Source organism: Acomys minous (genome assembly GCF_964271855.1).
Source record: "Acomys minous genome assembly, chromosome: 9".
Classification (NCBI taxonomy): domain Eukaryota; kingdom Metazoa; phylum Chordata; class Mammalia; order Rodentia; family Muridae; genus Acomys; species Acomys minous.
Genome location: NC_140490.1, coordinates 120,330,782 through 120,344,622, shown reverse-complemented (window position 1 = coordinate 120,344,622; position 13,841 = coordinate 120,330,782). Strand labels below are relative to the sequence as shown.

Here is a 13,841-nt window from a genome sequence, read left to right as displayed (position 1 = left end):
GAAACGTTTTAAAGGGAAAAATGTAAACTGTTTCTAGAAGCAAATATTTTCAATTTGGAAAGCTGCTATTTATAATATGATTTTGAAATACAGGTTCAACATGGTTTTGAAGATGTTGCAACTGAGTTAGCCAAAAGCAAACATGCTCTTATTTGGGCTCAACGAAAAGAAAACGAATCTTCCTCTTTAATTAAAGATTTGACCTGTATGGTGAGGCAACAGAAGACAAAGCTCTCAGAAGTCTCCAAATTGAAACAGGAAGCAGCGGCAAATTTACAGGCAAGAATCTGCAGTGTCGTTCCTTTGGAGCATTCACGTTACCTCAAGTGTGAGCAGTGGCTTTTAGGAAAGTAGTCAGGATTAACTTGGAGATTGTATTAATCATACATTGTGGTGTATTAATGGAATTAATGATTTCATAGATGCTGCTTTTGTCAAAATGTGTGCGTATATTGGTATGATGGTGTATGCCTTCAGCCTCATCTGCTGGGAGGCAGAGGCAGGCAGATGGATCTCTGAATTCACGTCCACTGTGGTCTACATTTCAAGCTTAGATCCACCTACCTAGCCAGACCCCATCTCAAAAATAAATAAATAAAAATAAAGATGTTACCAGTTATACAGTGATATGACAAAAATTGGGAAAGTGATTCTCAAAAGGTGCTAAGATTTGAGAAACAGTATTTGGATTTCTGCTGTTAACTGGATAATGGTACTAATGGTCTCAGATATTCTTAGCCACGATAGCTGTTAAATCATCCTTTAATATTTGTGCTACTTCACCTAAAATCTCAAATCCTTGAAAATAGACTGTTGATTTAAATATTTCATGAGAAATTTTGACAATTACAGCTTCAATTTTTATCTTACAATTATATAGCCTTTTAAATATTGGCATTTTATTTTGTTTTATAGCATGTTTCTTAGAACTTGCTGTAAAGCTTGATAATGTTTACTTTTTGATTGCTCAAAGAGCACTTTTTTTATAAGATATAAAAAGAGCTACTTTAAAATTTTATTATGCATATCATTTTAATGTTTATAATTAAATTAAATCAATGGTGTTTTGTGTTTTCCGGTATATAGAATCAAATCAATACTGTTGAAATTTTGATTGAAGATGACAAGCAGAAGAGCATTCAAATAGAACTTCTCAAGCATGAAAAAAACCAGCTTATTTCAGAGCTAGCAGCCAAAGAGTCACTGATTTATGGTTTAAGGACAGAAAGAAAAGTATGGGGACATGAACTGGCATATCAAGGTAAATGTCCCAAGGTTTCCAGTGAAAAATAGCTGTTGTTAGAAAGCAAGTACACGTGGGCATTGGGGAAAAGGGCGCCGCACTGCCCACTAGTGCTAAGGTAAGAGCGGTGCGTCGTCGGCTGCTAGGATGAGGAGGAGGACCGCCCCTCAGGAAATCCATCACTTCATCAGTCAGGATGTCTAAGTGGCCTGGAGACTCAGGCCTACAGCTGCTGCTGCTCTGCAGGCTGAAAACGAAGGTCACTCAAGACGAGCCAAGGGGACCATAGCTTTGATACTTAGTTTTCTATTTGAACTTGTTTTTAACTGATAGATTAAAAAAAATTAAAAAGTGTACATTTTCATGGGATACAGCATCTAAAATGAGTATTCATATTTGTAACATAACATTTTGTATGGATGGAAGTAAAATTGTGCATGAATGAAAAACCACTGTAAATATTGGGTAAACCCTTAGTCTTATTTACTTTCCAACTACAATATAGCAAAAGCTAATAAATACTATGTCTTGACATATATAGATACCTTAACATTTTTGAATAGTTAGATAATTGGTTAAAATAAAGCATTGACTATTCTACAGTAGTTTCCAATGAGGTTGTGTTTGCTTCATTTTACCTATACAGAGCTTTTAATAGCTCAGATGTATAAATGTATAAAAGGCTTTCTCTGTTGATTTGCATTATTGTATACTTTGGGTTTTAAATGAGTTTTTCTACCTTATTATGTTAAGCTTTCATAATGTGCAAAAATCCCCAAGGTATATTAAGTTTCTAACTGGTAATTGTTTCTTAGGCTCGTCACTAGCCCAGAGTCGTGGGAAATTAGAAGCCCAAATTGAAAGTTTGTGTAGAGAGAATGAATCTCTGAGAAAAACCCACGAAAGTGACTGTGATGCGTTGAGAATAAAGAGCAAAATCATTGACGACCAAACTGAAACCATCAGAAAATTAAAAGACGTACGCTTAACATTTTCTTTGGGGAAAAAAGCTGGTGGCAGATTTGAAAAACAATAATTTGTCTTTGTGTTTCTCAACTAGTATAGATTTTAAAGACAGAATATAATGTTTCCTTTTATAGCTTTTCACCCTTGCTTTTAAAATTACTATCTGATACTTCTTAACTTGAATTTTCCTTTGATTTTGTTTGGGTTTTTATATTACTGCTTTTTGAGACAGGGTATTCCTGGCTGGCTAGGTACAAAGCTAGCCTAAAACTCAGTGAGATGTGGCACCAAGCCTGTCCGTTGAAATAACAAAGTATGAGTCATCAGTAAAAGATGAGGAATCAAATGAAAATTTAATATTTTATGTTCCATATCCTGTTAGATCTTAACCTATACCATATGCAACATCTAAAACAAATTACTGATTTTTTAAGTGTTTACAAGAAAAGGACAAGCAAAACAAATTGCTGCAAGAAAAGCTCACTGTTGTAGAAAAGTCTTCTCAAGAGAAACTTAATGAAAAATGTTCACAACTAGATAATGTGATTGAGAAATTGGAAAGACACAATCAAAGAAAGGAAAAACTAAAACAACAGTTGAAAGCAAAAGAATTAGAACTGGAAGAAATCAGAAAAGCATACAGGTATTATACAATACTTGACACTGAGAAAAAGTTTTAGATTAATGATTTTATCTTCTTTGGTTAGTTTTAAAGTCAATTTTTTTTTCTTTTTAGCATACTAAATCAGAAATGGCGTGAAAAAGGAGAACTACTCTCTCATCTTGAAACACAAGTAAAAGAAGTAAAAGAAAAATTTGAAAACAAGGAAAAGAAACTTAAGGCAGAGAGAGACAAAAGTTTTGAGCTACAAAAGTAAGCATTAAGTCATGAAGGATGTGGGATCCCTTTAAGCATGCGTACTACACTGGAAGGGGTGCGATGCATGTAAAGAGAGAAAAATGCCAAAGACATGCAGGGGGTAACTTGCTAAAAAAGTTATTCCATTCCATCTATAAAGTAAATAAGCAATAGTTTCTCCTAATAATTAGGTATGAAATATATATATGTTTATTATATATACATATATACACACATATATAATTTATAATATTGAATTTATATAAAAAATAGTTAATAACGTTTAATGACTAGTTTTTATTTCAAGATGCAGAGTTGTATTCATGACAAAGCCTGCAGATAGCTTCTCACAGCACCTAAGAAGAAGCACACTTAATTCTGTGTACCCATATGTGTAGCAGGTGTTTCGTGCTTTTTTTGTTTTTTAAGGGATACAATGGAAAAGCTGCAAAACATGGATGATGCCTTTAAAAAACAAGTTGATGCAATTGTTGAAGCTCATCAAGCTGAAATAATACAACTAGCATGTGAGAAGCAGAAATATATTGACAATGCAAATTTAAAGGTACTGTAAGCTAAGATTGATTTTAATAATATGAAATAATTATGTTTAAATTAATTAGATTTTTAGAAACTAAAAGAGGAAAGGCTGCATATTTTAATGACACAACTATTACAGAATATGTTGCGAAGTTACCATGAATCCAAGCAACACTTGGATCACATATAGGTAATAACTCCAGTGAACTGACAAGTGCGTTAGTGCCCTGTGTGCACCTGTCCGTGGTCCAGGCGGTCTCCGTGAACATCCCTTTGATCACAGGCCAGGGGACAGTGAGATTCAGTCTACCGCTGTGTTGAGAAAGTTCTCAGTGACCACTTCCCTATCCATTAGGGTGTAAACCAATCAGCTTTGTATTGATAAGAAGGAGTTTGAGGTGCTGCCAAGTCAGCCATCATGTGCGTATTACCTCAGGAGGGTAAGGAGTCAGATCAAGGTACTTTAACAATCACACAAATATTCTGATATGACCACTTTGTTGGGATCAACTAGATTCAAAGATACTTGAAATTTTCATCAATTTTCAAGTGGTAATGAAAAAACAAAAAGAACTACGGTGCATAGGAGTCAGAAATGAACAATCAGAAAGCAAGAACAGAAAACATGTGATGCGTGCTTAGTCTGTGTTCTCAGCTCTCAGGACGAGACAAGAAGATCAAGTAAGTACTCATGCCGGACTGCACTAAACAGGAAGCCTGTTTCATAGAAGATAGGAGGAGGAGCTGAAAAGATGCCTGAGCTTTTAGGAGCACTGAGAAGTCTTAAGGTCCAGAGCTTACATCCTAGAGCCCTTGTGTAACAAGCCAAGTGCCTGTAACTACAGTTCTGGGGGATCCAGTGCCATCTTCTGGCCTGCAAACACACACAAATGTGCATATACACATACAGACAGGTACTCACACATGAACATAAGTAAGTAAGTCTTAGAGACAGCGGTACCTTTACCATTTTCTCTGCAAAGAGAAAGAACAGTCTTACATCATCAATAGTAAACAGCATAATGATCTATTTCACTTGAAGTCAGTGGGAATTTCAGATCTTTTATTATCATGATACAAAGGTTCTGTGAGTAATACCAAGTAAAACTTCATGAATTGGGCTTTTGGCTCAAAAATACCGAGTATAATGTTGGACTTACTACCAACATGATTTGGTAAAGAATTGAAGAAATGCTTTCTTCTGTTGGTTTGGACACACGCTCAAGTTTGTTGTGTTAGATGTTACAAGACTCTCTTTTCAGGATGGTCCTGGGTGACTCCCCGGTGCCGCACAAGTCTGTCTCGTGATGTAATAAGCTCTTGAGAATCTTGAGTTCAAAGGCCTGGTTGTCCTGAAGACCTCCTCTACATAACTAAGAAAGCAGTTGCTGTTCTCAAGCCTCTGAGATGAACAGAAAGGACGTGGATACCAAATTCTACCTGATTCTGATAGAGCTGGAAACATTAGGCATCCTCAGCTTCTGCACTAACGGCATACAGTTGATTCTAAAACAACAAAACCACTTTAAATTTTTTTCTAAAAGTTAGAAAAATAGAACCAGAGCATAAAATAATATTCAGACATAGGAAGTATACAGATCCTGAGGCATCACAGAGAGGTAACAATTTCAATTAGGGAAAGCTGGGGCTGGAGAGTTGGCTCAGCAGTTAAAAGCACTAGTCGCTCTTAGAGAGGGCTCAAGGTCTGTCACCAGCATCCACATGGTGGCTCACACCGTCTGTAACTCTACTCCTAGGGGACCTATGCCCTCTTCTGATCTCCACGGGCACTAGGTATGCTTGTGGTAAACCTGCATATATGTAGGCAAAACACTCATACACATAAAATAATAAATCTAAAAAATTAAAAATAAATTAATTAAGAAAGAATTTTCTGAGAGAAAAGAAAGTAGGGGATATGTATTACGGGGATGGAGAATGAAGTAGCAGAAAAAGGTGGTCATAGTAGCTGTATCAGACATGCTGAGCTAAATAGAAGCTTTCAAGCAGAGGTCTGTAGTATAGAAGACACAGATCTCAGGGCAATGTGGGCGCAGAATGGATGTTTAAAATTATATTTCAAAGATGAAATTTCGACAGAACCCAACAAAACATTGAGAAATGCTGGAGGGACCGAAGTGAAGAAAACGCCTTGGGAAGGAAGTGTGTGAGTTGGAAATCTTTAAGGAACGGTGCTTTAAGTTAGCTCAGTGCTGAGAGGCAGTTCAGGGCAGTGGGATGGTGGACTCAGGAAAATGGGTTTCTGTTCTTGCCGTAAAATACAAATTTCATATTTCCTAAACTCAAAATGCAGTTACAATAAATTATCCTTTGCAGGAGACTTTTATGAGGACTAAATAGGTAATATACACCAAAGTACTTTATATACTTTGCCATTTTATCATTTGAAAAAAGTTGCATCTTACTAACTTTTTTTAATGAACCACAAATTATAGAGTACATAAAATACATCGTTGACTTTTCAAATGCACTTAAACATTCTTTTAGAAAATTAAAATGTAAAATGTATACATTGGTTTAGGTTCAGCAAATTGAAGAAGAAATGCGAGGACTTCTGGAAGAAACATGCAAGAACAAACAAGCCATGGAAGGAAAAATTAAGCAACTTGCTAGTGCTATAAGTGACATTCAGAAAGAAATGTGATGTTGGTGGGAACAAACTCAATTGAAATGGACCAGCAGACCTATTATGAAAACTATTAAATACTGTAACAGTAGTAACTGCTGTGACTTTGAAATGTCTCTTTCTACACATTCACTATGAATATATTTTAAGAGACTTGATGAATTATTAATTGTATATGTAGGTTTTTTAAAAATAAAATGTTAATGATTATGTTTATTAGAAGGACCTATCCTAATGCTAGCCTTAAAGCACCTTTTCTTGTGTCTGTGCTGTATCTTGGTAATGACACAGTCCCTTGCAGACTTGTAAAGGAATGTTAGAATTTGACTATAAAAACGATACGACAAAGTAATCGTTGTTGTTGACCTTGTGCTAGTGCAAAACTAATATTTACAGGTTGTCCTTTAGTTGATGGAGCTCCGTTTTTTTAAAGTATATGTAAGATATAGCCCAAAAATATTTAAAGTCTATATGATAAAGAAAAAATAATGTGTTGTCATTTAGAAAAGAGGTTAAGCTATTTCCACATGGTTTCTAGTGCGTTTGTTTTATTAAAAGTGATATCTATACTTTTATACATATTGTCTGCTCCAGAAGAGCACAGCTGCCGACCTTCATTCACACTTCCAGTCACTGTGTGAAAAGACGTCTATCCTTGCAACTGGAAACACTCATTCACTTCCTGTCTGCTCCTGTATTGCTAGTTCGCCGTTGTCACCTCTTATGTTGGTAAACATATGTCCTTACCCCTGTGATGTTTCTGAGAGGAAGAACACTTAACACATCTGAAAATTAGTATCATTAGTAAACTAATTTTTTAAAAGTAAATGGAACCCAATTCTGTAAGTGTTCCTGAAGAGAAGGTCTTACATTTTTGTTGTAACTGAGCTACATACTGTAACCAAATGGTAGCTGACAGTAAGTCTAATTCTTACCTTAACCAGTGCCTGACATATCCAGTTTCATATATCCATAAGTTTTCTGTCTGGTGGTAGGCTCAGAATTTGGTTGGCACAGATTTGTCACCACAGACACTATAAAATGGAGGATGTTTGAGGAAGGCTGTGGAATCCCCTAGTGATCTCTACAGAGGCAAACATTCTTTGAACCTTGCTTAATTACTACCACAATCCTGAGCTCATCACTTCTGCTTGTCAACAGAGTCCTGGGCTTCCCTATTTGTCAGAAGGAGAAATGGAGTGCTTAAGTTCATCATAGGATTGTGGTATGATTAGGAGCAGACTATGTTGAAAACCCATTGGTTTGGGGGCGGGAGGAGTCAGATTATCCATACAGTCACTGAAGTCCAGTTTTAGGAATCACTAAATTTTCTTAATCTAGAGGATTCTCCAAGAATTCTTGACTTAAAAGTACCTCAACTAATCTTTTTTCTTGTTATTGTTTTGTTTTTTTACCTCAACCAATCTTAATGATCTTTGAACTTACATACTATTCTATGAACTTGTGTTCTAATATATCCTAACTCAAAAGTTATGCATACAGCTAACCAAATTCCCAAAGTCAGGATCACCTCTCTGCGACTGCTAAACTTCTACCGACCCAAGATGTTAGATTCCAAGGGCTAGTTGAATGCTTTGAGCAATAACTAGAAAAGATAAGTCACTGTTATCCGTTGGAATTCCAATACATTTCTATGGGGCAAAATCCGGAATGTTTTGAAGGATAATAGCTTAACTCCTCACTTTTTTTTTTTTTTTTGTCAAAATGCCTAAGAATACAGATCAAAGCTCTCAACTATAGTGGCATTTTATGCATCACTTATGGCTAATGACAAATGCCTTTATGTCAATATTCTTACAAGCCATGTTAAAAAAGACATTTTGTGACAAATAATAGAGAGATGTACATATAGTGGGGTAAAAGTAAAATTGCCAACACTGTGGTGACAGTTCAGTTGGCTTACTTTCATCAAGAAATCTGGATAACTCATCTGATTTACTATTGATGGGCATACTATGCCAGCAGCAGATGTGGAAACATGGGAATTATGGGCTATATTTCCTTCTGCTGTCCATTAGCCATACAATTAGGGATAAGATATGGGTCTCAATGACATCAGCTTCCATAAATGACCACAGTCTGGTTTTTCCATTTTACCCACAAGAATATACTTTAAGGCTGCTGGGGCGTAAATAGAAATTTTTAGTATATTTTTTTGTTTTAATTTATTACTATTTTATTTCCTATGTATGAGAGTTTAGCCTTCATGTAAGTATGTGCACTACATGTGTGCCCGGTACCTATGGAGACCAGAAAGGGATATTCGATGCTCTGGAGTCAGAGCTACAGACAGTTGTAAGCTGCCATGTGGGTTGAACCCAGGGATTCCAGAAGAGCAGCCAGTGTTCTTAACTGCCAGGCCATCTCTCTAGCCCCTGCAGTATATTTTTGTTGAATTATTCTTTTCATAACAAATTAGCATGATGTCTATGCTCTAATGTGTATGATTTCAGGCTTCACTTCGCAGATCATAAGCACTAGCATAGGGAAAGTGAGGATCCCATTCTCATTGCTGAGCTGGTGAGACGGGTCAGCTAGTAAAGGCGCTGGCTGCCAAACCTGAGGACCTCAGTTTGGTCCCTGGGACCCACCTAGCAGAAGAAAAAAAAATTAATCCCACAGATTGACCTCCGAACTTCACATAAGTACATACACACGCTTGTGTACACACACATACACACACACACACACACACACACACAAATATAATGCATTTTTTAAAATCTCAGTGTCACAATAGAAAAAGAAAGATGACCCAGGGATGAAATACTTTTACAGTGAAAACTAAGATACTAAAGAAAGAATTGAAGGCACAAGAAGATTGAAAGACTTTGAGGATTGGAAGAACTAATACTGTAAAAAGTGACTATACTGCAAAAAGCAGTCTACCAATTCAATGCAACCTCATCAAAACCCCAATGAATTCTTTAGAGGACTAGAAAAAAATCCTAAAATTCATATGGAAGCACAAAAAGCTCTAAATAGTTAAATTAGTCTTTATCAGGAACAAAGCAAGATGAATAATACCTAATGTCCACATGTATAGCAGAGCTTAACAAGACATCATCACATTGGCATAAAGATAAATATGTAGATCTAAGGAAAACAGAGGACTAAGAAGTAAGTCTGCAGAGCTAGAATGAGCTAACAGTTGATAAAGGTCTCAAAAAATAAACATTAGAGAAGACACATCCCCTTTAACAAATGACACCGGGAGAATTAGGTTTATAAATGTAGAAGAAAGTAGGTCAATATCAACTGCCCTCCACAAGATCAATTAAAAAATGGATCAAGACCTTATTGTAAGATCTACAACTTTAAACTTGCAGAGAAAAACAGCTAATGCATCTCACGGTATAGCTATAGGCAACAACTTCTGAAAGACTCCCAAAAGCACAAGAAAGAACTCCAATATTTATTAAATAGAAATTGCATGAAATTAAACTTCTGCACAGCCAAGAAAATAACTATCAGAATGAGTGAAAAGACAGCTTAAAGAACGGGAAAACTGAAGCTTTACCATGTATTAGGGGATTAAAATGAAAGATACATGAACTACAAAAGTTTACACCAAAAATTGCAAATTATTTAACCAATAAATGGGCTAACATGGCCAATATGTACCTGAATACAAATTACAACTGCTTTGCTAGGCCATACCACCCTCGTCAGAATGTTATGTCCTCAAGAAAATAAATGGTGCTGGGCAGTGATGGCCCACACCTCTAATCCCAACAGAGGCAAGCAGATCTCTATGTTTAAGGCTAGCCTGGTCTACAAAGCATGTTCCAGAACAGCTGGGACTACAACACTGTATTAAAAAAAAAAAGGGGGGAGTGGGAGTAAAGAGTAAATGCTGGTGACAATGTGGAGAAGAGAAGGATGTTGGAAAGGAGCATTTATTGGTGGTGGGGAACGTAATCTCTTGCAAGCACTTTGGAAGTCAAGCATGGAGATTCCTGCCGTATAACACAGCTGTATACTCCTGGATAAACACCCAAAGGACTCTAAGTGAGCATACCACACAGATGACTATATTAGTCACTATAACTAGGAACTGGAACCAGCCTAACTGCTCATCAACAGATGAAGGGATTAAGAAAATGTGGTACATAAATACATGTGCTACTATAAAGAAAGAACAAAAATATTTGTAGGGAAATAGATGTGATTAGAATCATTCCTAAGCAAGATGAACAGATTCAATGAAAAATACATTTCATCTCATGCAGGACTTAAATTTTATGTATATTTGAGTAATATATAATGAACTATATATAATTATATGTTGATATTTTTATTAATATATGTTTGGTACACACAAGAATGCACACATGTATATTTGTAAGTTCTGTATCAAGATAAGGGTAATGAAAAGATATAAAGGAGGCAAATAAAGCAATGGAATGCGTGGAATAGGAAAGCAAATAGACGGAGGGTACGAAACAGCTGTAGAAGGGGAGGGCACAAGGAAAAGCAGTGAGGGGAGAATAAATGAGAATAGTGGCATATATATATGTATGTATATATGTATGTATATGCATACATATATATATATGGGTGCCTTCGTAAAAACCATTGCTATGAATGCTACTGTTAAAAACTAATGTCAAAATGGAAAACATTCTCAGTGCCACTCTTCGAGGGCAGCATTTTATTAAATTAACTATTATGATATATATTCTTTTGGCAAAGCAAAGCAAGAGTATAAGACTAAAATCATTCCACTATGTGACAATTCTGTTTAAATACAGCCTGTACTTCCTGCTTGTAGTCACAGGATATAAACTTGAAAAAGGCCTTTGCATTATCTGTCATATTTCTGTGCCATGAGTGCCATGAACAGGGGCATTTATCATAAGAGGATTAACTATCCTTGAAACATCTTTAACTACATTTTTCACCTAGAAAAATGCAGAAGATAAATGTTTATATGATGTAAGCATTTGAAAGGAAAAACAGGTAAATTTGGTTTTAAATGATTACAAAGAGGTAATGTACTGACGTAGAAGCTTTTGATGGGCCATTAGCTCAAGGGAGATCTAAGAGTTGAAAGTTACAAATATCCATGTCCATTGAATAGGCTTATTCATTTAAAACTCACTCAGTTATGCTGGAGGACATAACTCAGTTCTAGGGCATGTATTTAGAATGCACAGGACCCTGGGTTCAATCCTCAGTACTGCCCTCCTGGTGGGGGGAGGGGTAGCAAAAAAAAATCAGTGTATTGCCACCATCAAATAAAAATGTCTATTAAATATTTACTACATTATGACAAGACAGGACATAATTTTAGTTTATCCTATGTACATGATAATGGCATATGTGATCTTTCACAAATGTTATGTTCTTCAAGCCCAATAAGCTGTGAACTTACAAATTATTCTCTTCGTTACAAAATGCTTGTAACACATCTAACAACCGAGTCCTGAGTTACATAGTTATTTTCTAAAATGTATGAAAACTCATTAAATAATATTACAACATATCACAGTATCTGTCCACACAACTCTCAGACTAACCTAAATTTCTTGAGAGATTGCTAGCATGGAAATATTACTGTACAGGTCAGTGTAATATAGGTTAGTTCCGTTGTACTAGCAAGTGCACAAACATCTGGCTTGGAGCTTGCCAACCAGTTTAAACACTAACTTGAGGCAAAGACCTCTAAGGCTTTCCTCCAAAAAGGCACACTTAATTGTAGCACAGGCGCATTTGGGAGAGCTGTCTCCATAATACTAGCAAATAGAACATGGAAATTGACATCATACTGAAACCAAAAACATGTTTTTAGTCAGCTAGTGTTTGTTAAGTGAACAGTAGCATCTTTACATTATTTGTATTCTGGTTTTTAAAAATTGCATTACGATGAGAAATTTCAAAAAAAGATCCACTAGTAGTAGAAAGACTTTTTCACCATCAATCTCCTTTTCAGCGATGTTTGGGGGAAAAGAACCGTCACTGTTTTTCACTGTGCTGTTCACTGTTCGCAGGGTGACTGGGCACGGGAGGACTGAGACTGGAAAGCACCACCCTCCAGGTCATGGTCTCATCTCTCTCAGTTGCGGATGTGCTCCTGAGGGCTTGGACTTAGCACCGCCATTCACTGCTCTGTGTTTGATTATGCTGATGACAGTGGCACAGCTCTAGCTATATATTACAACCTACACTCAAAGACTGAATTGTATTGTGTATAAATTTTACATCTATAAAATGTTTTTACAACAAATAAAAGAATAAAGGCAAAAAGTCTACATTTATAACCGTTTTTATCTCTGAAATTAGGGAATAGTATTATAATTTTTTTTAAGATCAGGCAACAAAACACAAAAGATTTTGATGGCTAATTGAAATGTTTGTTAATTCATTAATACATTTATACTTGAAACTGAGAAAATTTGAACAAGTGAAAATTCTATTATAAAAACCACAACTACCCTCCAGCCCCCAGCCCTTTCTCCTCTATGCTGTTTGGAGATGCTTTAAGAGATCATTACCGTGACAATGTCTTCATGAGGGTGAAGTTTTCATGGTACGTTTGTGCCTTTGAAAGAAAAGAAATTCAAAGCTGTTCACCCGCTACTTGGAGACACAGTGCAAAAATCTACCATCCACAAGCCCGAAGAGGTCCTAACCAGAACTAAGGAATTTCTCTACCTTGAACTTAGGCTTGTGTAGCCTCCTAGACTGTGGGAATATAGACAGAGTTTAAGTGACCAGTTTCTGGTGCAGGATAACAATATGAGCTAAATAAGACACAAACTGTTTTAGAAACAGTAATTTTATTTTACATCAATTTCTAACCTCGCATACATAGAAGAATGTTAATTAAAATCTCAAGAAACGGCACATACATACATACACACATACACACACACACACACTACCAACAACTACAATAAAATAACAAGAGTTAACAATCATTTGTCATTGATATCTGTCAATATCAACAGACTCAACTCCCCAATAAAAAGACAATGAAAGACTGGAAAAAGATTTTCTAAGCAAATGGCCTCAAGAAGCAAGCTGGTGTACCTATTCTAGTATCTAACAAAATAGACTCCAAAATTAATCAAAAGAGATGAGGAAGGACACTTCATGCTCATCAAAGGAAAAATCCACCAAGATGGAATTTCAATTCTCAACACCTATGCTCCTGCAGGGCAAACATTACTAAAGCTTAAATCACACATTGATCCTCATACATTGATAGTGGAAGTCCTTAATACCTTACTTTCACCAATGGGCAGGTCACCCATGCATAAACTAAAAAGAAATAATGATCTAACATGTTATTAACCAAATGGACCTAACATATGAACAGAGCATTTCATACAAACACAAAGGAATATACATCTCAGGACCTCATGGAACATTCTCCAAAATTGAACACATACTGGTCACAAAGAAAATGTCAACAGATATAAGAAATTTGAAAATAACACTCTGCAACCTATCAGACCACTACAAATTAAAGCTGAATTTCAGCAATGACAGAAACAACATAAGACCTATAAACTCATGGAAATTGATTAACTATACTGAATGACCACTGTGTCAAGGAA

At 36.0% G+C, this 13,841-nt stretch overlaps 1 protein-coding gene across 3 annotated transcripts in view; it reads left to right on the top strand.

The window, feature by feature from the left end:
* LRRCC1 (leucine rich repeat and coiled-coil centrosomal protein 1) overlaps nucleotides 1–12,516 on the top strand; it is a 30,651-nt gene extending 18,135 nt beyond the window's left edge. Inside the window, exons 13-19 of one of the 3 annotated variants that reach the window (XM_084795378.1) lie at nucleotides 94–279; nucleotides 1,087–1,261; nucleotides 2,059–2,222; nucleotides 2,644–2,852; nucleotides 2,946–3,083; nucleotides 3,498–3,633; nucleotides 12,270–12,516. In XM_084795378.1, coding sequence (XP_084651504.1) covers nucleotides 94–279; nucleotides 1,087–1,261; nucleotides 2,059–2,222; nucleotides 2,644–2,852; nucleotides 2,946–3,083; nucleotides 3,498–3,633; nucleotides 12,270–12,293 — 1,032 coding nt within the window. In that variant the 3' untranslated portion in view covers nucleotides 12,294–12,516. The other 2 variants (XM_084795376.1, XM_084795377.1) reach the window with 2 other exon arrangements.
* The last annotated feature ends 1,325 nt before the right edge of the window (nucleotides 12,517–13,841 follow it).